The following is a 25,266-nucleotide window of genomic DNA, read 5'->3' on the forward strand; positions in this document are numbered from 1 at the left end:
GCCTTTTATTTACTATGCACTCCAAGGGAAGTTCAGGCAATTCTTCTGGGAAAGACGCAGCCGAATTTCTAGGAAACCGTCCAGTGATGCGGTGCAGAAAAAGTGGGTATTAGGCTCTCTTCCCCGAGGCACCGAACTCTTTGCTGCAGATCGCTGAAGGAGAGTCCGTTTAAGATTAGATATATGAAATAAGTGTCTCACAAGGAGCATGGTAAAACACTGGCACAGGCTGCCCAGAGAGGCGGTGGATGCCCCATCTCTGGAAACATTTGGATGTAGCTTTGAGCAACCTGGTCTAGTTGAAGATGCCCATGGCAGGGGGGCGTTGGACTAGATAACCTTTAAAAGGACCCTTCCAAATCAAACTATTCTATGATTTTATGATTTATGATCCTGTTTTATTGGGCTCTTGGCGTAAGTGCGTCCTTTACTTGCTCCCACTGCCGGCTCCAGCCAACAGGCAGCAGCTCACTTCACGCAAGGAGCCAAACAGCCCCACCCACTCTTCAGCATCTCTTATAGGTACCATTTCTAGATGCCGTATTTTTGAAGGCTTTTGGCTGGCTGCACAAGAGATCTTTTTATTCCTTTTGCAGTTAGCAAGCATTTAGTCTCATTTTCCTACACTGAAACAAACCCAGCCTCTCAGGAGAAGTTGAAGTGAAGCTCATCTTGCCCTGGAGAAAGCTAGAGCTCTCAGAACCTGTGCTTTCTTTGTCTCCTGGGTGTTTTGACTCCTTGTTAGCTCTCCAAAGTTCTCAGCGGACTCCCTGTTAACTTTCAAAAGCATTTATGGTGCATTTTAATGCCTTGTTTCAGTTGTGCCTCAGTTTGGTTTTATAACCACCTCTGCCCCGGTTTGCATCTAACGGATCATTGCTTATGGTTCTTTTGATTTTCTTCTCTGAATGTAACTTGTTTTCTGCTGCTCCTTCCTGCCCTTTATCTAGTTTGTCCTGATATTGATGTTCACTCACACTGCCTCAGTGATCATGTTTCTACTGTTCCCTCAAAAGCTTCTAGTATATATGATGTTCCTTTTATCTTCTTAAAAAGGTTCCTCGGTTTTACACAGCTTCCCTTTTCTGAGACTGGCACAACTGTTCTGTGTTGCTTTATTGGTGTCCATGGGCCACATCAAATTAAAAGGAGAAGGACAGACGGCACCAGAGACTCAGACAATGAGGCTCAGAAATTAATTTCTGTAAATCACCCTTGCTTCAGCCAATATTGAAGGGGCACATCTTAAAGTTAAGCATCTAGAGTAGGCAGAGAGCCAAAGGGATAATAAGGTTGTTTTCATACTTCAGATTGTGCTGTGGAGGGATTGAAAACAGTCTGAAAGAAAGAGATGTGTCACAATGTTATCAGCCTGCACCTGCAGCACGGCAGATGTGGCTTCGTCCACAGAAATGCTGCGAAGGGAACGGATTATGAAAAACAGCTTTTCTTTTCTTCTAGAATTTAAAGACATTATTGACACAAAGCAATAGTCAATGGGGAAAGAGCCACACAAATGACAAACCTTTGGGACTTTACAAACATGCACATAATTATATTCTCAGCAGCTCGAGTCTGCCTGAGATGGAAGGGGCTACAACAAATGACAGACTCTTGTAACTCTTTTTGCTCCCAGTGCAACCCAAGAGCTTTGCTGCCCTTCGCCAAATTGTCAGAGTCCTTACACAAACCATTTGAATTTCAATATTTGCATTTCTGAGGGGAGGAGGAATGGGGCTTGAAGATTTCATACGGTTCTTCTGATATGTGAAGCATTCCAAACCTCCCAGAGTCTCCCCAAGCCACGGTGAAGGCATTGAGTGTGTGTGTCCCTGGGGGATCTGTAACAGAGATAAGCTCCGTTCCTTCCTGTGAGGACAGGAAGCATGGAAACAATTTGTTTCATGCAACCTTCTGTTTCCACATTTCTTAGGTAATTTGTTTGAGGACTTGAAGTTATCTCTGGCAAACAGTTTATCTTGGCAATATTATTTGTGGTGGAAATGGGTTCCACACCAGCGGGACTTGCAGAAGAACCAAAGTCCTGACATGTCTGGGGATGTTTTTTGCATGACAACACCAACGCTGTGTGTATTAAAACAAGCCTAAGAGCTGCTCCACATGTTTAGCAAAAGTGTGGGGAGGAAAATACTCAAATGATTTGTTTTTAAGGTCAGGAGGAAATGAGAAATCTGTGACTGATACACAAAGAAAAAGGAAGCTGACTTTAAGAATTCCTGATTAGCATAAATTTAACCTTCTGCATACTGTCTTAAGCATCTGCAATATTGCTAAAAAAAGATGACACAGCACCTGACTTTTTTGTAACTCCTGGGTAATTCTTGTATCTCAGCCATCCAGAAATAAAAGCACAAGAATGGTAGTTTTCTCAAGGGTTAAGCTCACTATAATTTAATATAGTAGAGAATAATAAATATAATACAACTAAGAATATAATATTCGTTTTGTTTTCATTCCTGCATAAATGGCATATTAGCTACATTAAGGAAAACATAGAGGGAAAAGGCAGTTTTAGAAAAAGATCAGCTCTTATGGTCTTGCGTCTATAGATATTTACATAATTCTATTTGAATAGCAGAGACACTGGCATCGACTGATTTAGTGTGTGAAACCCAGCTGTGGGGAAATAGATTATTATATGTAAAATCAAGGTTTTCATCACAGAAGAAGAGACAAACAGGCATGTGAGCAGCTGTATTTTATTGCACTTATCAGCACACACAACTCTTATGCACTGGCTGCCCGTGTCCCACTAGATGGTGGTCATGCTACAAGAAAAAAAAGGATGCAGAAGCATGCCCGAGTTGTCATCGTTTCTGTTTGTCATCCTTCAGCATTTTTTATGTATTTTAAAAATATCCTCAGCCCACACACTGCAAGGTTTGTTGTTTTGCCTCTACTTTTTAAGCTACTGGGTCTGTATTTCTCCTAATACACAGTGGGAAATCCCGAATGAGCGTCATGTAATATTATTTCCATATCAAACAATTTAACTACTGATGTTTAAGCACACGTTGACCAAATTTAGTGAACTGCTGAACATGCTCTTGAATTAGGTGCCAAATCACCTTTCTGAGACTCTGGGAAGTGAAATCCCAGAATCCCAGAATGGTTTGGGTTGGAAGGGACCTTAAAGCTCATCCAGTTCTACCCCCTGCCATGGGCAGGGACACCTCCCACTATCCCAGGTATCTCCAAACCCCATCCAACGTGGCCTTGAACACTTCTACGGATGACATACAAGCTAATGAAGGATTGTAATGAAATATGTGTAGACATAAAGCAAAAATTCTTCATGGAGAAACTGAAGTAAAACCCGTGTTCAGTTCTCGCAGGGGCAGGGTGATGTCCTGCTGCTGGTAAGGAAGCCTCCAGAGGGATACAGATCTCCAGGGAGGCAGCAACACCATGAGGCATCACTTGGCAGCCTACAAGTTCAGTTTTACTCTCGAATCCCGAGCGAGCCCATGAGGTATGATAAGACAAACTGCAGGTGCTGCGCATGGGTCACGGCACCCCAGGTTCAAACCAGGCTGGGGACGAGCAGATCGAGAGCAGCCCTGGGAGAAGGATTTGGCGGCGTTGGTGGGTGAGAGGCTGCACACGCCCCAGCCCAGAAACTCCCCATGCCCTGGGCTGATCCCCCGGCGTGGGCTGCAGGGAAGGCGGGGGGATCGCTCCCCTCTGCCCCGCCCAGCTGAGACCCCACGGGCAGAGCTGAATGCAGCCCTGGGGCCAGCACAGGGAGGACCTGGAGCTGCTGGAGAGAGCCCAGAGGAGGCACCAGGATGAGCAGAGGGATGGAGCAGCTCTGCTGGGATGAAAGGCTGGGAGAGCTGGGATTGTTTAGCCTGGAAAAGAGAAACTTCAAGGTGACCTAATTGTGGCCTTGCAGTGCCTGAAGGGAGCCCACAGGAAAGATGGAATGCGACTGTTTATACGACCACGTAGTGACAGGACCAGAGGGAATGACCTCAAACTGACAGAGCAGGTTTGGATTAGCTGTTAGGAGCAAATTCACCCCTGTGAGGGTGGGGAGGCCCTGGCACAGGCTGCCCAGCTAAGCTGTGGCGGCCCCATCCCCGGCACTGTCCCGGGCCAGGTCGGACGGTGCTCGGCGCACCCTGGGCCAGTGCGCGGTGTCTCTGCCCGAGGCAGGAGGTGGAACGGGACGATCCCGGCGGCTCCTCCCCGCCCGGGCCGCTCCAGGTCGGGCACTGCGGGTGTGCCCGAGCGCGGCCCCGCCCCTGCCCTCAGGGCCGCCCCGCCCCGCCCCTCCCGCCGCGCCTGCGCGGGGCGGTGCGCGCGTCCCTTCCGCCTCCCGCGGAAGCGCCGCCCCCGCGGCTTCCGGGATCCTGCGGGTCCGAGGGAGCCTCGGGACCCCCGGGCGCGGTGGCGGCGGGCGCGGAGCTCCAGCGGCCGGGGCCCGGCCCCAGCGCCCCTCCGCGCCGAGGGCAGCGCGGCCGCCGCCGCCGCTGCTGCTGAGGTAAATCCGCTCGCGGTCCCTCCCCGCAGTGGTGTCCCCTCGCCCCGGCGGGTCCCCGCGGGAAGGAGCGCGGTGGCCCCGGGAAGAGCGAGCGGGGATGAGCCGCCTCAGGCCGGGCTGAGGGCTAGGCTGCTGTTTGGGCTCCGTTAATGGGGTGTTTCTGCGTCTCCTGTGGCTTTCCGCGTTATTTACACCAAAAAAAAAAAAAAAAAGAAGTCGTCCATCAGCAGCTCTGGGAAGAAGCCTGGATGTGTCCCTGAGCCCCAGCGCGGGTGCTGGAGAGTCCGAGCTGCCGCCGTGGGAAGCTGGAAGGGCAGGGAGCAGCTCCCATTTGACTCCCACCTTTCCAGCCGTGCCCTGGCGCTTGCTCCAGGGAGTTTCCCTGATTTATGTGGTTCTAGTTTTCCTTACTTCCAGGAGGGAAGAGCAGCGCTTGCAGGAAGTGGGAATGCAAATAGCTCTGAAATGAGAGGGTGGGTTCGTACAGCACAGCGTGAGTGTGATCTGTGCCATTAAAAAGGGATTGGGAAATCACTGGCTACTTTTACACTGAATATCCACTCGTATGATGGTATCAGGATGCAGAATTACAGTGATGTAACTGTTTGCTTTGCTGGAGACATAATTAGGTTGAAGTCGCCGTGACTGTTCACATTAACAGACTTAAATTAGTTCCTTTGAAGTGAATGCTCTCTGACTTTGAAAATTTACAGATAAAAAGGAGCCGTACTGGTTCATTAGGAGATAAACTGATGTGAAATTTTAGCGGTTTGAGATTAGAGTTAAATAGCTGAGAGCTCTTTGTGGCTGAAAGGAATTGGTAATACTTTTATCTCTCTAAAGCTTCTTGGTTTTCCTTTAGCATAGTATATATTGTATCATACAGATCTGCTGTATTTCTTTGTTACACCTTTTATGAGGACAGAGAACTTTTAAGGAAAGTGAATTGATAGAATTTTGCAGCGGTTGAAAGGCTGAACATGAAGAACATTGAGGAAATATGAGGGTTTATGTGTCTGATATGAGGAGCAATTGAAACAAAGGCTTGAATGTTCCTCTAATGAGTACTGAAAGTTGCTAGTGAGAAAGTTTGACCAATAGCATTATTTTTAGAATCTGGAAGGAAGAATCACATGGATATGGATGTGGATATAATAGCTGACATAAAAATGTGCTTGCTGGCTTGATATCACAGTGCAATCACTGTATGTGATACCTGAGCTCTCTTCAACTGAGTGTGAGGCTGGAGAGTGCACTGATGAATGCAAAAATTAGAAATAAAAAAATTACTCTCTTAAGTAGGATGTGATTCATTCAATTGCTCTCTGCAAAGAGGTAAAACTTTCAGCTTTCACATACCAATGTTGATATTGGTGTAAGCCTGCAGGCTTCTGGAGTCTAATCTGAATTCAAGCCTGTGGCCCTGTTCCAGAAGAGGCAGAAATCAAAGCTCAGCCATAGATTATGTTCGTGTCCTTCTCAAGTGAAGGTTGTTTAGTCCAGGAGTGTTTTGTCCTTGCTGCTGTACCTCAGTGACCTCTTGATGTACCAGATAATGTGTTTGGTTCTTTGCTGGGCAGAAAAGTCTTGTGTAATATATTTTCTTTGGCTTTCATATCTCTGGGTGAAAGATGTGTTATTGAAAAGTTATCCTGCTGAACGTCTCAGGTGTTATTATGTGCTTATGGAAGAGTGACTTGATATCACAAATCTGTTCTGTGTCTGATAGCAAATCTTCGTAATACTTTGTATAAATATGTGTTCTGAATACATGCATAGGGGTGTTTTCTTTCATTTTTAATAACTTCTTTTACCGTGAATCCTCATTTCCGGGTTTTGAGGATGTTTGTAAAGATACTACTGGCATAAGTCCTAGAAATGGTTTGGGTGGGAAGGGACCTTAAAGATCATCTTGTTCCCCACTCCCTGTGGGAGCATCTTCAATTAGATGGGATTGCTCAGGGCTCTGTCCAGCCTGGCCTTGAACAATTCCAGGGATGGGGCAGCCACAGCTTCTTTGGGCAGCCAGGGCCTCCCCACCCTCACAGGGAAGAATTCATTTTGTATATCTAAACTAAACTTCTTCTCTTTCAGTTTGAAAGAATACATAAGTAATTAGGTGCTCAACTTCCCAATAAGAGCTTCATACTTATGCTGAAGTACTTCTAATATACCCTTAGTCTGAGATGATTTAGAAGCAGCACATCCCCTTTTCAAAGCTGGAAAGGAGCAATTCCAGTGCTCCTGATGGTCTGGCTTCAGGAGAATTGTTACAGTAGCTTGAAACTTGACTGTATTAAATATGTACTTAGTGAATATTTTTGTCAATGTGTTGCACACAGTCTCGCATTAATTCTGTGTTCCCACTGTGACCTGTCCCTGTGTGCCTGCAGTAGAGCAGAGATGGACCAGCACAAGGAAAGGGCTGCAAGGTATAAATAGGAAGTTCAAGAGATAAATACTTAATATATTTTCATTAGAGCAAAAACAACAAGGATTTGAAAAGATGGTGAGCTGTACCGCTGAGGATGGATTTGGGGATATATTGATGATAACACTTCAGGGTTGTATCATGGATCTCCATCACAAGCTGTTTCAGCTGCTCTTCTCCAGAGTTGTGTGCTGTGTTAAGGACATCCCAGATTCCTGAACTGCAGTGAGGGTGGCTGCTAGACCAGAATTGAATTGAATTGAATTGAATTGAAAACAAGCCACAGCTGACTTTTTAAATGCCTTTGCAGTATGGCTTGCCTGGATCTAATAAAAGTAGGTGATTCTTCTAAATTAGCCATGACTCTGTGCAGACATTATCTGATGGATATTTATCTGTCAGCAGTGAACAGTCCAAATTGCCCACGGAGTTGGATGCAGGAGGAGGTTGCCTGCTTGGTTTACTTAAAACTCAGAAGTTCCTGGAGTTAATGTTTATGCTGTAACCTCTTAGAGAGATTACAGAGCTGTGATTTTGATTTGCCAATGCTCTGCTTCCAGGTAGGATTTAAATCCATCGTGTGTAAATGCTGCAGGATTATTATTCTGATGTGCAATATGTGTTGGTGTCCCTACAACTATTGAGAGCAATCAGAAATATTGAAATAAAGGCATTTTCTTTATTATGCTACTACTGAAATGGAAGGAAACTTAGGAACTGTCCATTGTGTAGCTTGAAGGAAAAGGCAGCCAAAAAAATTAATGCTTTGACAGCTGATGGACTTTTAGCCTGTATATAAATTCTTGTTTAAAAAAATTGCAGAGAAATAAGCTTTTCTTTTTTCCTCCATCAATGCTTTTCCATTTTGCCTCAAAAAATAGCGGGGAAAAGGGCTGTTCTTAACCCTGAAGTGCCTGGTTTTTTAAATTTAATTACCAGTTCAGGGGTCTTATGATACAATTAGTTACGTTGTGTCATTTATCTTCCTAATGCCCTGGGGTAATCTTCCACTGAAACCAGTCATTTTACAGGACTCTCTTTCTGGTGATCATGAGTTTATAATGTAACTTCTTCAAAAGTTGTTCGGGGTATTTTTTTTATTCCAACGGTATTTCTGCATTTTAGGCCTGAGTTTCAGTACCAGTGAGGTGCAGGTCAGGTGACACATTCCCAACCTGAGAATTTCAAGTAACACCTAAGAGTGGAACTGGATTGGGTCAGGTTTAATATAACCACGTGTGCAAACAGATGATGTTGTGCATGAAGCATTGAATAATGTAGTGTTATCTTCTGGTGCAAGATAATGATTTGGGAAAGGTCAAATTAAAAACTGTTGCTTGGTGTATTAGAGGTTGGAGTGTAATGCTTTGTCCTTTTGTACTCTTACGTATGCAACAAAGAGTAAATTTGGTTAGGAGAAGCATTGAAGCAAATAAATGAAGAGTAGAGGGAAGCTGTGAGCATCTCAGTGGGGATGCTGAGCTCTTCATAAAGGGAGAGCTTTCAAACATTGATCCTCTTCCCTTGGAGGGACCGAGGTGGGAGCAGCTGGAGGGGAGAAGGACAAGGGAAATCACATGAGAATGCCTAAATCCATTATTCTTGCAAAGCTGATCTGAGTGGACACTTGCACATAAACCAGTAGCTGCTGAGGCTGTGATAAACACAGATTTTGCACAGGATTGCAGTTGGGATTAGGGACTGACTGAACAAATCACATCCCTGTCTTGTCAATAAACTCTCCGTGAGCAATTGCAGCTGATTACTCTGACTCGAATATTTCACCTGCTGAGGCTGAGTGTGTCGTGTTCCATTGCCTGTCATCCTCAGCTCCAAACGGGTGGGTGACACTGCACATTAATGTGAGACACTCAACCTGTCTGCTCGTGTGTCTCTGCTCAGCTGCCACCAAATGCCACATCAGTGACAACTTAATGGTTGTGGATTTCACAATATTGTGAAGTTTAAGAAAAGCCTGAAAGGTTATTTGTAAAGCAAACCACAAAGCAATCACAGCTTCCTGTAGTGATACACAAGATAAGGGGGGATGGTTTTAGACTCAAAGAGGGTCAGTTGGGATTTGATATCAGAAGTTTTTTACAATGGGGATGCACAGGTTGCCCAGAGATGCTGTGAATGCCTCATCCCTGGAAATGTCCAAGCTCAGATTGGATGGGGTCTTGGAACAACCTGGGATAGTGGGAGGTGTCCGTGCCCATGGCAGGAGGTTGGACTGGGGGACATTTAAAGGTCCCTTCCAACCCAATCTATTCAATAATTCTGATATGTGCATAATAAACATTTGCAGTACCGTTTAGTCTTGCAGTAGAATGTTTGTGTTTGTTTGAATAAGAGACTTCTCCTTTTCAATTCCCCTTGAACTGGGAAAATTTGAAAATGTATACTGAAGGAGTCTATCAGTAATGTTCTATTTGGAGTATCTATTTCTAGCAAGCTGCTTTCAGAAGCTTTCCTTTTCAAGAAAGTGACTTTGTATTTGCTGTAGCTCTTAAATGTCAGAATCCTTATGTTACTCTCAAACTCTATTAATTTAACCTTGCAAATGAGAGTGATTTCCACATCACAAAATTTACTTCAAATAAATAAAAAATAGAACAAATGAAGAAAAAACCCCTAGGTACTTCTTTAGGCAGCTTTAATCAGACAGCAATTCAGACCCACACCTCTTCTGTTCTCTTCCCCAAATAGAAATGTAATGTGAGGTTCTGTGCTGCAATCCTGCTCCAAGTGCCATGTGGTGATTTCCAAAAGTTAACAGCTAAAAATGCCAAGTTTTCAAGTACCTGGTTTTCTAAATAAAATACAAATTTTTTCATTGTAGCTACATGCAGCGTTTCAAAGTGCTACCATTGATGTTTATTATTTGTATTTAACAGTATTTTCGTGATGCAGCTTTGCTAATCAGTTTGTTGGTGATGTCTTTTCAGATTACATCAGACGTGATTATGTGAATAGCCTGGGATAGCCCAAAGGCAGGACAGGATGTCAGAATAACGTACAAAACATTTTTGAGGTATTTGTTTTGTTTTGAGTTTCTTTTATTGTGCTAAATTTTTTTGGTTGTCTTTAAGACATTTAAGCAAAATGAATGCAGTAATTCTGTGCAATTCCATACTTAAAACATTCCTTGAAAGTTTTATAAGCCCTTTTCTGATGGACTAATAACTGATTTGCATGGTTATCTTCATGTTCCAGCTGCTAATTATGGAGTTTATGAAACTTGAATTTTCTTGACCACAAGGGCTGGTGATGTCCCAAAATGCTATTGGACTTAATTGGCAAAGATTGTAGTTTTAACTATGAACATTTAGAAAGATTAGGATAATTTAAAGTGGATGAGAAGAGGGCCTTATCTAGGTTAAGTCTGAATTACTTTTAAGGGAGGTGAAGTTCATTCTTTCCTACAGTGATTTTCTAGTGTGTGACAACTTCATCCTTGGCTTAGCAGCTGCATTCTGATGAGAGAAAGGACTTTAGTCCAAAAAAACCCCAATGTGTGGACAGAAAACACAATTTAACTCCTAGGAATTGTAATAGATCCAAGCAGCAGAGCTGAATTTCAGTTTGTTCTGTTCCACAAGCAGAGAATGTGTCCTTCAGACACCTCACTGTGTCCTGGGAGCATATATTTATTTTCATTTCTGGTTTCTTGGATTGCTCCTGCCTGGTTCTGACATCAAGGCTCAAGCATCAGAAGGATTTCCTGGGCAAAATGTGTTTATCTGCTTCCTGATATAGAGTTTCTAAAGGGTTTAGACAAACACAGCTTCATCAAAACCCATCTCAGTGCCACTCTCTTCACCTGGTAATGGTCACTTGGCCCATTCTGGAGGGACAAAGTGATCCCATATTCAAGGTCTTGGGATGGAAATTGCAGTGCCATAATCCCTACAGCTGTATATAGGCTGCCATTAATAAGGGGGGGAAAAGGGAGACCTCTGTGTGCCTGTCATAAATCAATAGAAAAGCTTTCAAGTTTCTCTCAGACATGGCCCTTAATAGCATGAATCAATATGATTTTTAGAACCCGGTATAGTTTTAAAGCAGCAGGATATTCTTGAGGCCTAATGTTTAGGCTTTAATTTGTCTCCTATTTGTTGATAGCACTTCAGTTCTGCCATTCCATATCTTTCCTTGGGAGAGATGTCTGGAAAATAATTCAGTTTTCATGAGAACCGTTAAGGCTTCAAGTCTGGTTTTTGCTCCACGTTGGAAGGACAACAAAGCCCTAAAAGAGTTTTCATTAAATTAAATTAATTAATGTGTTCTTTGAAAATCCGATTCATGTAATCTGTTGCCATGTTAATTTAACCACAACCATTTGTTTCCCTTAAGTTTGGGCTGATCTGAGACCATTTCATAAGTTATCCAATATATCTTTGTAACAGGCTTGTGGTTTTTCCAAAACAGTTGCATTTTTGTCAACATATTTAGTTGCTTTCTGACTTGCTTGTTTGTTGTGAGCAATGTATTAGAACAGCTTTTTTTCCCATCCTGGTTTTCCTTTCTGCTCTTCCCTCACTTACTAGAGCAGAATGAGAAGTCAACAGTCTGGTGCCATAATTTGCTGTTTTCAGAGAGACATGAGCTGCAATTTAATGAAGACTTTGCCATTTTAGTTTGAGATAAAAGAGAGAAGTTGTGTTTTTAACAGAAGAGGAGTGGTTTATGGGCACAGCGTGATGGAAATGAAACCAGTCTAAAATCTGTCAGGCATTGAAGTTGCATGTTTGTGGTGGGTTAACCCTGGCTGGACACCCACCAAAGCTGGTCTGTGACTCCCCTCAGCTGGAAAGGAGAGAGAAAATAGAAAAAAAGGCGTGTGGGTTGAGCTAAGGGCAGGAGAGATCACTCAGAAATTACCATCACAGGCTTGACCTGGGGAAATCAGCCTAATTTATTACCAATGACATTAGAGTAGAAGAATAAGAATGAAAAACTAAGTCTTAAAAACAAAACCTTAAAACATGTCCCCCCTTCTCTCATATTCATCTTTGTGTAGCCACAGAATTGTTCAGGTGTCGATCAAAATGAATCTCAGTTCTGTTTTGAAGTCGGACATGCTTTACCTCCCAGAAACAAAAACCTCATAATTAGTTAATAATAATGATGATGAGGATGATGATGGTGTCTTTGTCCCTGCAGGGCGAGGCCAGCAAACCATGCAGTCATCAGGGCACCGTTTCCGCGATGTCGAGCACCACCCGCTCCTGGCTGACAATGACAGCTACGACTCCTCCTCCTCCTCGGAGGCCGACATGGCCGAGAGGGTCTGGTTCATCCGGGATGGCTGTGGCATGGTCTGTGCCATCATGACCTGGCTCCTGGTAGTCTATGCAGACTTCGTAGTGACTTTTGTCATGTTGCTGCCTTCCAAAGACTTTTGGTACTCTGTGATCAATGGGGTTCTCTTTAACTGCTTGGCAGTGCTGGCTCTGTCGTCGCACCTGAGGACTATGCTGACTGATCCAGTAAGTATCCAAGAGTTCCTTGGCATTGGATTGTTCCCTCCATCTGCAGAGAAGTTTGTAGAAGTGATACCAGTCTTCTCCTGCTGGGAAAAGTAGTGTTAGAGTCAAAATCCTCATGTTAGATTAAAAACCCTCAAGGTTTTGATGATCCCTGTACTTACCGTCAGGATGGTACCTGTACTTCTTTTGTTGTTCCATTAATGAAACCATAAAGGAACAGTCAATATAAAATTTTTATAAGAGTGTTAGACTCAAGAAAAACCAGTAAAATATTACCCCAGGTCCTGAGGACGCTAGTAAAGTTTAGTCTTCTCTGTCCTCATTTTTCCTACTTTTTTTCCATCAGATTTATTTTCACAGTTTGTACCTTCATCCTGTTGTATCTCTTGAAATGTTTCTTCCAATTGTGGCACATGGAAGAACTTCTAGAGGTGGATGTGCTGCAAAACCTCAGGCACACTTTGGCATAATGGAAAAATCACTATCCCACATGATTCCTGCATTTTTGTGTTTAGGTTTTTGGAGTCAGAGAGAAGGGAGATTTAAGCTGAACAAGCATTGAAGCAGTGCAGGTGTAAGAGATCTTGAAAGTGCTCATTTCTTAGGACTTTTACTCTTCAAGAGATGAAATCGTTTATTTTGTATTAAAATCTATTACTATTTTTAGGGAATAAATCTGGGAAAAGGGGGGTGAGGGGGAAAACATCTATTTTCTCCAGATTTTGAGACAGTAGCAGTGTATAGAGAAGTCATGGGAGCGTTCAAAACCCCAGCAGGGTGTTGTAGTTAATGATTTTCTAGGTCTTTGGTTTGCTTCTGCCCACACCCAGTGATGAAATATTACAACTTCTACAAACTGTGACAGCTAAGAGAGTTAATGATTTAAGGATTTATTGCTTAAACATATGAGCTGGTAAACCTGGGTGTCTTTCTAGACCTGTGTTGTTCTTTATGGGTAAAGCATGATCTAAACTGGGATGAGTCACTGCTTTTTTCCTCTGTTCCTTTCCTGCTGACTCCCAGAATGGAAGACGCAACTGTGTGATAGAAACTTAAGATTAAAGGAAGAAAGGAATGAACTGCCTCGAAACATATGTGAATTAAATTTACTCTTGTAACTATAAAAATAGATTTTTGGTGGCTGGCTGTGGCTGTGAAAGATGTTTTTGAAGTAGAGCATATTTTTGTCAGCAAAATGCTTAAAAGCATGGCCTGAGGTTCTCATCCTTGTGACAGGTGAATAGGGGAATGTGAGATGTTTACACCAAATTATTAACTCGAGTAAGAACATTCAGATTGCAAAATACACTTGAGGAGTACAACATGAGTGTTTAAGGAAGTCTCTCTGAACCCCTGTGAGTACCAGTTCAAATTTGAAGCACCACTCAGCCAAAGAGCTTAGCTGGGACAGGACCTGGGCTGTCTCTTGGGCAACACAAACACAAATCTATTGTTCCAGGCCATAATAACAAAAACTCCCTGCCTAAGCAGAGGAGTGTTTGGCAGTGGAATCTGAATTCCTGCTGGCTTCTTAATTCCGTCTCAGAACTTCTTAAGGTGTCTGTGTCAAGTGCTGAAGTTGCCATTTTTTTTGAACGAGTTTTTTTTGGAATGAGAATTAGTTGTAGAATGTTGCAGTTGGTTTAGGCTGACCTGGAGAAAGCTCTCCCTGTGTGAAGGAAGTGCTGACCTGGAGCAGTTGGTACAGAAAGGCCCTTGCACTTGGGTGTCACATCCCAGTTTATTTCACAATCACTTCCTCTCACAGATAAGACTTTACCTCCATAAATGAGCAGAGTGACAGTGGTGCTGTCCATTATTTTCTGCTTACTGATCCAAATTTAGATCCTGAACTCAGGAGGCTGATCTGCTCTGTGATAATCAGATCAGAGAAGTAATCACTGAAAATTAATTTCTTTTCCCAATCAATTATTTTTCTTTTGAATCAGTTCCTTCAACTATTTACCATGAAGCTGCCCAATAAAGAAGAATGAAGAAGCCAGTGCTGGTTCATGCTAACAGTGTCCAAGCCAAATATTTAAGGAAAAAAGGATGACAGTTCTCAAAAACTCGGGGCAGGTGGTTAAACCTTGGCTTCAGAGAGCTGAAATAACATCTTTCAAGTAGTTGCTGATTTAACTTTTGTGGATGGCTTGGCCCAATAATCAAATGCTGCAACAAATATTTGGGTTAACTTCTCAGCAAATGCTGAGCAGTGCTTGTATCTGCAGGGTAAGATGTGTCTCCCTCTTCATTTCTGTGGGCTGGTGACAGGATATTCTATGAGAATTAAGCTAATACTTGGCCAGAGATGAGTCTTGCTGAAATAAAGCTGAATTTGAGGTCAAGCAGAGGTAATTTATTCATTTGGAATTGATTCTGGCTTACAGCAGACTGGCTTTGAATAAATGAACTTATTTCAGCAGTTATCCGGAGGTTACTGGTATGAAGTCTATGAAATGTATTTTTAAATGCTCTCATGCCATTTAAGAAGCTTTCTCTCCTCTAATTGAAATGATTTCAGGGGGCTGTGCCCAAAGGAAATGCCACTAAAGAATACATGGATAATTTGCAACTGAAACCAGGAGAAGTGATCTACAAATGTCCCAAGTGCTGTAGTATCAAACCTGAGCGTGCACACCACTGCAGGTATGCCAGACTTCCTTTAAGAGTTCTGCATTTGGAGGCATGGAATAACATTCCTGATATTTATCTGTTCATTTTTATCCCCTACAAATTTCTTTTGGTGTCTGCTAAACTTTCAAATTTCTACATTGCAGAGTATTTTATAAGTGTAATATACTGTGGCCAAAAATGACTGTGGATGAGGGGAGAGAAGTAAGAGACTCAAAAGATTTTATAAAAATAACTGTTCTCTGGTGTCTTAAATAATTTTGATCTGTGAATATTCTTTCCAATGCATCACTGCAGTTATTGTGCTGTGATGTGGGTAATGCAGGGCAAAGAGAAGGATCTCAGAAATTTCTGAGAGGAGCTGATGAAAGAAATGACTCCTGCAGTCTTAAATTAACAAAATTCAGAGTAGTTTTAAATGATTACTTTGTGTCATCTCTTCTTTGCAGTGCATTTGAAGTTATATGTGAACTAGCAGATTATTTTCCCAAAGTTGCATGAATAATTGTTAAATGCACTTCTGCTTATTGAAAATCCATTGGAATAAGGACAGAAGTGATGATCATTTGAACTAAACATGCTATGGAAGAGATAGTAAATGTATATTTTTAATTCTCAATCTTTGGAGTTTTCAGGCACTGTGAAAATGCTGTTGTAGTGTTTATTGTGTGCCAGTTGAAAATAGCTGTGCCTGCATAATCAGGGCTTACATAAAGATGCAAATGCTTCTGGTGGCTCTCTAGGTGTGGGGAGTGATGTGTGGTGAATTGTGAGGAGTATTAAACTGAAATCCTTGAGTTAGTGCCTGTCAAAAGAACAGAGCAGAGTCTTGTCAGGACTCTGAGATGATTCTGTAGCTTTGTGGGTTCTAAATTAAAAGCCTCGTGTGTGTCACTGCTCAGTGCAAATGCTACGGCTCAGAAGCTGCTCCCATTATAAATACTCAGCCTTGGCACCGAGCTCTTGTTCTTCTCTCAGCTGTGAGTGGGTTTTTGTATCTGGAGTGTGAAGGGAGAAGTTCCATGGATGAATAGGCGACTATGGAACAATCTCCAGCTAGTTTGTGTGTGGATTTTGCTGGGGTGCAGATCCCAGGGCTGCCTTCCTGTGCAGGGAGTGTGGTGCTGATGCTTTATCAGCTCGGGAGTGTTCATGAGGATGGCTGGGGGTGGAGACAGCACTGCTGCTCCTGTGGCAGCATGGAAGGTGGAAATAAATCCCTGGGGATCCAGAAGAGCTGTGCAGTGTTCACATGGCCTGGCTCTGTGTCCATGAGCTGCACAAAGGGACACCTGGGAGCCCCTGCTGAGTTTGGGTGGGATCTCACTGATTTTCTCATCCCACATTTAGGTTGATTCCTACAGAGACCTTGCAGGTATCTTTGGACAGCATTTGCCACATCTTTGGTCCTGATAGGGTTTGCTAATTTGGAAGGAGCCCTCAACATCATATGTTGAACTCTCTATATGACAGAAAAAGAGCTGGAGTATCAGAGAGCCTGGAGCTCAAATACCTTCTTTATAGCAAGAATTTGAGCAACAGTTATTGTTAAAGCAGAGCAAGAATAGATAATGCCTGTGATAAAGGAGATATCTGATATTTTCAAAGGGTTTGTTTTCCCCAAGCACCTGTTTAGGGATCCAGCTCTGTGTGTCTTATGAGTTGTTTTAATCCTTGGTTAAATATTCTGTTTGATGTTCTACCTAAGGGCAAAGGAGGCATTTTGGGGCTTGCTCAGTGCATCTCTGGCTCCACAGAACCTCTGAAAGAGAAAGCCAGAGCCTGATAGTGTTGTGGTATCCTTTTGTGAGGCTGCTGTCATGTTTTTCTCAGCAGCTGGATTTCTGGTTTTATTGTCTTTGTTTCTGTTAATCTGAATCTTTGCCTTCGATTTATCGCTGCAGGAGTTTGCCCAGTAGAAAAAGGGTTTGTTTGATTATGCTGCCAATTTTTTATTGGTTTGCAAACCCATTCCAAGCACATTAAAAGGATGGTCTAGTCCCAAGTATTCAAAGTGGCAATTTGCTGATAGAAGAGACTTGAAAATGAAAATTGAAGTTGGTTCCTGTTGGGAAATACTTCACTCAAAGCCACAGTGCATGTTTTGAGTAGTACATTATTAACAGAAGAGACTCTTAGGATGTAGTTACGAAAATTGTTGTGCAACACTGCAACAGAAGTTCTTTTAAGGAAGAAAAATAGTTTCAAAACACATATTAGTGATGGGCAAAAGAGCAAGAACCTTTTATTTACAGCTAAGCATGTCTGAAATACATTAAACTGATGTTTTACTGAGCAGTTAACATTTTCAGCATGGGGAAGAACCCTATCCTGAGTGAATGGGTTTTCATTTTCACTGAAGGAGCACAGCTGTCATCATTTCTGCCTGTTCTGAGTGCCTCTGTTTGTGTGTGGGGAGCTGTTACTCTGAATTAAGTCACTGAGATGTTTCCATTAGGCTCCCTGGGAATATCTGTTATCCACACCCATTTCTCTTGAGTCTTTATCTGTGTCTTTCTGGATGTTATCTTTGGCATTCAGAGCTGTAATTGCACCTCCCTAAGTTCATGGAGCAGCAATTTCAGGCTGGAGGAGAGACCTTCCTCCACCCACAGGTGCTTGTTCTCTGTGCTTCTCTTTTGTGTAGGGTGAATGACCCAGGGTGCAGCTGAGGGAGGGATTTCCCCAAACTCCTGCTGCATAAAGAGGAATAAAATACAAGGGATGGGGTAGGAAGAAGGCAGAACCACTGCTTTAAGCATTGCTGTTAGATTTTTGGTGGGAGATCAGGAATGAAGGCAGGGTTCCAGATATCTGAGCTCTGTGTGGGCTTGTGAGAAATTCTGAATGAGCAGAAGCAAGTCCTGCCCACCTCACATCCTCCAGCATTCAGCTCAGTTGAGCCTGGATGGGATTTTACTCAGCACTTTGCATTAATATTGCTTTTGGAGTGCTGGCATGGATTCTGTGACACATCAAGAGCCTTGCGTGGTTGTGGTACTCAGGGAAATGAGAGGCTGAACTTGCAGCAAGGAAAGTCTTTTGAGAAACCTCCTGAATGCCTCCTCTTGAGTGATACCTGGTTTTCCTGCACCAGAGAATGGTTGTGGTATTTATCTGGTATTGGGATTTTCGCCTGTATTTAAAAAGTCATTTGTAGCAGAGGATGAATCCTCTTTAATGTCCATAAAACAGGAGGCAAGGGGAACATAAGGGCTGGGTTTTGATAGCTCAGGGCAGAGGCAGCTTCATTTGGGATTCTTCCACATCACCTGCACAGTAGTATATTCTGCCTCTTGCTGAATTACCTTAGAATCATACAAATGTGATGACTTAAAAATTATTTTCTGCCTCAGAGCATTGATTTCCCCCCACACCTCCCTCTTTTGTCACTCCAGTGACAGTCACCCAGCTTTGCTTCGTGGTTTGTCACTGCAGTACTTGTAGATACCACACATAAATCAGCCTGTGTTAAAAACAAAGGGGTTTGAATAAGAGTGCCTGCCTTTTTTAGGCTTATTTGGCTTGGTAACTGCTGAAGTGAAAAATCTTTAATGTTCTGGGTATTCCACAGGAAAATCTGGAGCACTGAGTGTGTGGCTGTGTTAAGTACAAAGCTGGGAAAATGGAACATCAGCATTGCTTAAGCTATTGATTTATGAAGAACTACAACAGATGTTGAACTGTTTTGTTTTTCGTGTATAACTCTTCATATTTGGCTGCAGAATTGAGCCCTCTGCTGCTGTATGGCAAATGTAAAATGGAGTTACTGACTTCTGTTGACATAGCCTTGACTCAAAACTGGGCAGGAACCCAGTGAACCAGCAGAGAACAGGAGTGTTGAAGGAGTCTTGAACAAGTAGCCTCTCAATAAGTGCTGGTTATAGTTTCAGTCTTTGTGTTTTCTGTTGAGGAAGCGAGGTCTGACACTGTATAAGCTGTGCTTTACTTCAGATTCTGATTGCGTACGTTTAGAATTTTATGGCCAGTTGAGACCTCAAGAGTGACAGTTTCTCTCTTAAAAATGTGAATTTCTTGGGTTTTTTCTTATCCACAAGCAAAATTTACAACTTGAAAGCTTGTAAACGTGAAATATTTACTTTAGAAGCTAAGAAAGCTTCTCCAGAAGGGAAAAGGTTTCAGTAATACTGAATCTAGAGAGAACTGAAGCTTTGCTCAGCTCTGAACAAAGAACTTCACAAGTATCTGAAGTTCTGGATTTGCTTGATTGTGTGTTTGGCTATGCAGTGATGGTGTTTTATTGTGAGGAATATTTTATGTACACAGTTTTGGAGGTAACAGAGGCTGAGTTGTGAGAGGGAACAAACAGTTTCTATAAAGAAATGCAAATTCTGTCTGCAGTTTGTCAAGAAATATTTCAGCACATCATCCTATGGCTGCTGGCTGCCCTTGTTTCTACATCTAAAATACAATTTCTCAACAGAAGCCTCTTGTCCTTTCTTCCAGTATTTGCAAGCGATGCATCCGAAAGATGGATCACCACTGCCCGTGGGTGAATAATTGTGTGGGGGAGAAAAATCAGAGATTCTTTGTTCTGTTTACGGTAAGTGAACATCACCAGCAGCTTGATTTTAGTCTGAATCTACCTTGATTATAACGATTTTGGTTGTGTTTAGTGAGTAATGGCTTTAGGACACGATCGTGTTGTTTTGGTTGGGTGGGTTTGCAAGATATTTCTACCCATATTCATTTTAATCCTGTGCAATGCTGTTGTTCCAAACTTTCTTTATTCTGCTGTGTTTTGTGTAGTGACAGCGAGTGAAATGATGCTGTCTCTTGTTTGCAGATGTACATAGCCCTAATTTCAGCTCATGCTCTCGTACTCTGTGGGTTTCAGTTCTTCTCCTGTGTCCGAGGGCAATGGACTGGTGAGCAAATAAACTCTTAGTTTTCATTATCATCATCTAGCAGATATTAGGGAAAAGTCATAACATTCCACCTATTTTAGTCCCATCTTTTTAAAGTGATGTCCTTAAAACGTTTCAGATCTGTTTATCCAACGCTCTCCTTTTTCTTTCTTTGGTTTTTTTCCCCCCCCTTTTCCATCAGTCATTCTCTGTGAGAGCTGTGGCTGTCAGGGGCATTCTCACTCCCTTTACACACAGTAGTAATTTACTACCTCTGTAGTAGGAAGGAAACTGAGCTGGTCCTCAACCACCTCAGCACTACATCGCCTAAATTAGGGCTTTGTGTGTCCCACCTCAGTTCTGGGAATGACATCTGAAATTTAAATGAATTTCTCCCTCATTCCATTACTGGAGCCAACTGCGGAGCTCCTGCAGAAAAGAAATTTCCTAAACTGTCCCAGTTTTTTTATTTAGACTTCTGGCTTGCATTTCTTAATGTGCTGGTGTGCCAGAGCTCATTCTGGTCTTGTGCTTTTAGCAGAATATTGTTGATATTCATTTGGTATATGAAGCAACAGGGAATTCCATGTGATTTTCATTTTTTTCTGAATATTTCATTAAATGGATGGAATCTTAGAACTTTTTTTTACTTGAAACATTCACCTTCCTGTACACTATCCCATGCCTTCCCTGTTTAAATAGAATTGAGTTAATCAGGTGATCAGAGGCTCTCCAGAGATGTAACTGTAAATGTGAGGCAGAACCTGATTACTTTGTGTGGAGAATTAAAAGAAGAATAATAAAGCAATCACAGCCAAGTGGAACATCTGTATTAGCCAGCAAGTCAGGGCTGACAGTGGGGATGGTTTTTACAGAATCTGTCGTGCAGGAAGCTCTAAGCTGCTCTCACATGTGCAGTTCTGAGTTCTTCAGTCACCTCATGTGCAAACATTTATTTGATATCCCTGAAATCCCAAGGCAGGATTGCAGAAATAGTTACCACGTGCTTTATAGGAAGCCAGAAGTGTTACTTCCATAAAAGTCTTTATTTTCTTGGTCAGCAGATAAAGCTGCTGCAAAAACAGAAGTTTGTTTTAATTGTGAAATATTATTTCAAGTGCCAGACATGTAGAACATGCTCTATAATTTGCTGTTGGGGTTTTTTTGTAACCACCTATCTCATTTTCACAGAGTGCAGTGACTTCTCCCCACCTGTAACTGTGATCCTGATGATCTTCTTGTGCCTTGAAGGTTTTCTGTTTCTCACTTTCACTGCAGTCATGTTTGGCACCCAAATCCACTCAATATGCAATGATGAAACGGTAAAAACCTCGACTTTTTTGTATTCTATAAGATCTGTTTTGGGAAGATGTGATTAGATGTGGTTTTATTTGCGTGAGGAGAGGCTCGTATTTTGGAGAAAGCTGCAAAACTTCAATAGTTCCTCATTTTTATTTTTGACAGCTGGGAAGATTGGAATAGTTTATTGGGGGCTGCTTTCTAACAGAGCTTATTGCACTATTTGCTTTTCTGACATTTTGTAGTTTGGTTTTAAATGATAAAGAATGCAAAGCTTCTGACTTGAGTTTTGACTTTCCCTTCTCTGCTGGCACAAATTCCTGATGGGTGCCATGGGAAGTGTTTGCTTTTCTCAGGTTTACACTGAAAATCACTGTTGTTCACTTCACTTTGATACATTTTATCAGAGGATAAAACATAGTTTGGGCCTTTAGCTCCCTTGCCCTTAGATCTGCTGTATTACATCTTGAGAGAATAATTGACTGGAAACATAAGGAAATTGAATCCTGTGACTGTTCAATATTTTCTCATGTTTAAAAGTGTGTTTCTGCACTGAGGAGAAGTGCAAAACAATTGGTAAATATTGAGCCTTCATTAGTGGGAAGCACAGAAAATGACCGTCAAAATAATGCATTTGGGAGAGCAATCTTGGCTCCAGTAATTGTGGAGCAGGAGCCTGATTGTCTGCTTTCATTAACTGAGTAAACAACTTGCAGGGTAGGACTATTGCATGTGGATCCATCAGCTTTTCTGGGATTTTTGTCTTTTTTCATGGGGGGGAAAGAGGTTGAGGTAGATCAGCCTTCTTGTACGTATTTTATATCCTAAATTCCTGCCCTGTGTCCAAGGGGCTAAAACAGTGTCTACTTTCTTCCTTAATAATTAAATAGCAGTAAGAAACTAATCAGCTGAGGAACAATGCAATAAAAATGCAAACCCAGTTTTTACAGCCACCATTAGATTAAACTAAACTTTGGACTTAGCAGTGCACCCCTGCCTGTGCTTATTTACAGGAGATTGAAAGACTGAAGAGTGAAAAGCCAACGTGGGAGCGCAGACTCCGCTGGGAAGGGATGAAATCTGTTTTTGGGGGCCAGCCCTCACTCCTGTGGATCAACCCTTTCGCAGGATTTCGGATCAGGCGACTTCTACTGCGAGGAAAGAAAGGAGGACCTGAGTTTTCTGTTTGAGTCTAAATATGCTGGAACTTGCAAGAATCCTATAAAATATTTATTTTGGGGCCAGAGAAGGCTGTCTACATATAATCTGTGACCAGGTGAAACTGATATCAGACATTTGCTTGTAGCAAGCAGAGTTTTCTACGTTTATTGTCACAGACATCTCATTAATTCTGAGACAGGAACTGGATCTGCCATGATCTTCACAGCAGGATACCAGAGGAAAAGCACGTGGTCACACTAAAGAAGCCAAATGTTGTCATGCTACTGTAATTTATTTTCTGAGATGACTTCCCCATTTTTTGTTAAATCCTTTTTATTTGATAAATGTCTGGGGAATTACCAGTGTGTTTTTATACCAAGTGTAAGTCCTTGGGTGCAGTTGTCAATCATTAGGAGGAGCATTCTGGTGAAAGTTGATCTCCAGGGAGACACAGCCTTCTCAATGCAGATTTCAGGGAATAGTGCTTAGTTCAGTTCTCCTTTCAGCTCATCCTGCTAAACAGAGCTGTACCTCTGCATCCCACACATTCCTCACCTGCAGGTGATGCCAAGGGCAGGTGCCCAGCACAGAGGCACTGTCACAGCCCTGCCCAGCATCTTCCCGGGCTCCCTAAAGCATGGCCTGTGTTTGGCAGTGTCCATCCCACCTGGAATTTAGGGAAAGGCTACATTTTTGCTCGACAACACTTGTAACCTGTCTGGGGGCCAAATCCTGCCCTGGGAGGTGCATCTCCAATTCCTCATGCATTGTTTCCCGAGGAACTCAAGTGTGGACTGTGCAGGGATGAGTGGGACCAGTGTCCTGCTGTGTGGGGTGACAATGAGTGGACAAATTGGGGTCATTCACTGCAAACACTTTGTCCTTGTAGGGTCTTGCTCTGCCCCTTTTTTACTGTACAGACTTTTCATAGAAGGAAAGCTGTTAATGATCCCTTGAACAAAGACATCAGAGAAAGAGGCAACTTCCCTCCTTTCTCAAGTACAACACATCTTAAATGTAGAAATATCTGCAATAGAACGAGTTATTTTGAGTTTAACCATTTCCAACCAAAACTACTTTGAAGAAATGAGAGCAATATAGATCTAGAACTGCTTTATGTGGGCCTGACAAACAGCAGTAGTGCTAAAAAATGTTCATAAATCTGCAAGTAATGAAATACAAGCTGCAAGTAATAAAAATCCAGCTAAAAGTTGATTCTTTAAAAATTACATTTAGACTATTTTTTGTATTATTGTTAACCTATAAATTACTGACAATATAAAGGATAAAGCAGGAGCCTTGATGCATAGCTTGAAATCGTGCCTAGAAAGTTAATAGCTCCCTGTTTTGGGACTTGCCTTAAAATTGTCCTGTTCTTGCTTTTGCTCAGCCAGTGGCACTGGTGACCTGTCCCACCTCGAGCAGTTCAGAGCCCTGCATTCCAACCTTTGTGCCCTGCAGGAGCTGTTTCCTTTGTCAGTGCCCTGCTTCTCCATCTCTTTGTGGCATCCTGGTTCCAGCTCCATCAGCTTCTGTTCCATGGGGTGCCTGAAGGTACTGAGGGATCCATTTCTTGTCTGTGGCCCTGTGAACAAAACTGTGCAATACTTTGGGATATTTTCACTTCTCTTGGGGAGGGTGGTGGTGGTGGTGTGGAATGCTGGAGGCTTCCTAGTTGGAAATCCACTGGAATTGCAGTCCAATGAACAAAACTGAGGGGAAAGCTGGAAGTTCCATAGAATTCTGTGCATATTCAGTTGCACACCTTAAAGATTGGGGGGGGGGGGGGGGGGGGGGGAAAGTGTCTGGCTTTGTCCTGAGGCTCTTACTGTGTATATTGTTCAATGAGAAAATCAGAAAACATCAGATGATTGAACCCTGTGACTTGGCAAATGTGTGCGTGTGAAATCCGGTTTACTCGGCTTTTCAAATCCTTATGTTGTAATTTTTTTTATTATGTAAAAAAAGAATAAACTAATGAATTGAAGTCTTAGTTGATTAACTTCTCTACATGTCACTTTTTTTTCCCCACATATATTTAGATTGAAGCAGCTTCAGGGAAATGGTCTTGAATCCTTCCGTTTGTAATTAATTTGTATTTATATTAATTAACAGGTGATACTGCTCCAAATTAAAGAGGCTCCTCTGCTTATTAAGAATTTTAAGCTACACTCTTTATCTCTTCTTGGGAATTCCCTTTTCTTCCTCCTCTAGTGTAGCTGCTTATTTTGGTATAGAACCATGGAATGATTTACATTGGAAGGGACCTTAAAGCTCATTGTGTTCCAGCCCTGTTGCTCTGAGGTGGGTGGGAAAACACTTGCAATTTGAAAACTTACCTCAGCATTCCAGCCTTTGCACTTCCAAGGAATTCGGGATAAATACAGCTTTGGACTCCCCAGTTTCTCTCTGCAAATGTTGGGTTTTTCCTCTGTTTCTGCAGTTTCAGGAGCAAAGACAGTTCTGCAGCCTGGAGAGCAGCAGGTTGGGAGTGTCCACCCAAACAAGGGGGAGGAGGAACAAATGGCAGTAAAGGATGGAGAGACTCAAAGCTGTTCATTTCCTGTACTTGGAGATACTTCTAAATACTTGGAGATACATCACACTTTTCTACTCTGCTGTTTCCATGGAGAAGAGAGCTCCAAATCCATGAACACAGACTTGGTGCCAGTGCTGCTGATATTTTTGATCAGGTTAATGATTTGGTTGTGTTTGTGTGCCGCAGCAGCCGGGCAGGGCTGTGTTTATGTGTATTTTAGGGAAGAGTTTGTTTCATCTCCAAAGGGAACAGAGGCCCCTGCAGATGGTTCCTGCCAATTTATCTCCTTTTTATTTTCTTGTTTAATTTCTGGTAGTAGTGTCAATATTGTTCCA

The 25,266-nt window shown here is 42.5% G+C and overlaps 1 protein-coding gene across 1 annotated transcript; it reads left to right on the forward strand.

Moving 5' to 3' along the window:
- Window positions 1-4,488: 4,488 nt before the first annotated feature.
- On the forward strand, window positions 4,489-24,390 carry ZDHHC7 (zinc finger DHHC-type palmitoyltransferase 7). Its single transcript, XM_032121729.1, has 8 exons — window positions 4,489-4,507; window positions 9,887-9,972; window positions 12,105-12,430; window positions 14,955-15,079; window positions 19,532-19,628; window positions 19,872-19,953; window positions 21,124-21,254; window positions 22,245-24,390. The coding sequence occupies exons 3-8, from the start codon at window positions 12,122-12,124 to the stop codon at window positions 22,419-22,421; spliced, it is 921 nt and encodes a 306-aa protein (XP_031977620.1). The 5' UTR covers window positions 4,489-4,507; window positions 9,887-9,972; window positions 12,105-12,121; the 3' UTR covers window positions 22,422-24,390.
- Window positions 24,391-25,266: the final 876 nt, after the last annotated feature.

Source organism: Corvus moneduloides, chromosome 12 (genome assembly GCF_009650955.1).
Source record: "Corvus moneduloides isolate bCorMon1 chromosome 12, bCorMon1.pri, whole genome shotgun sequence".
Lineage (NCBI taxonomy): Eukaryota > Metazoa > Chordata > Aves > Passeriformes > Corvidae > Corvus > Corvus moneduloides.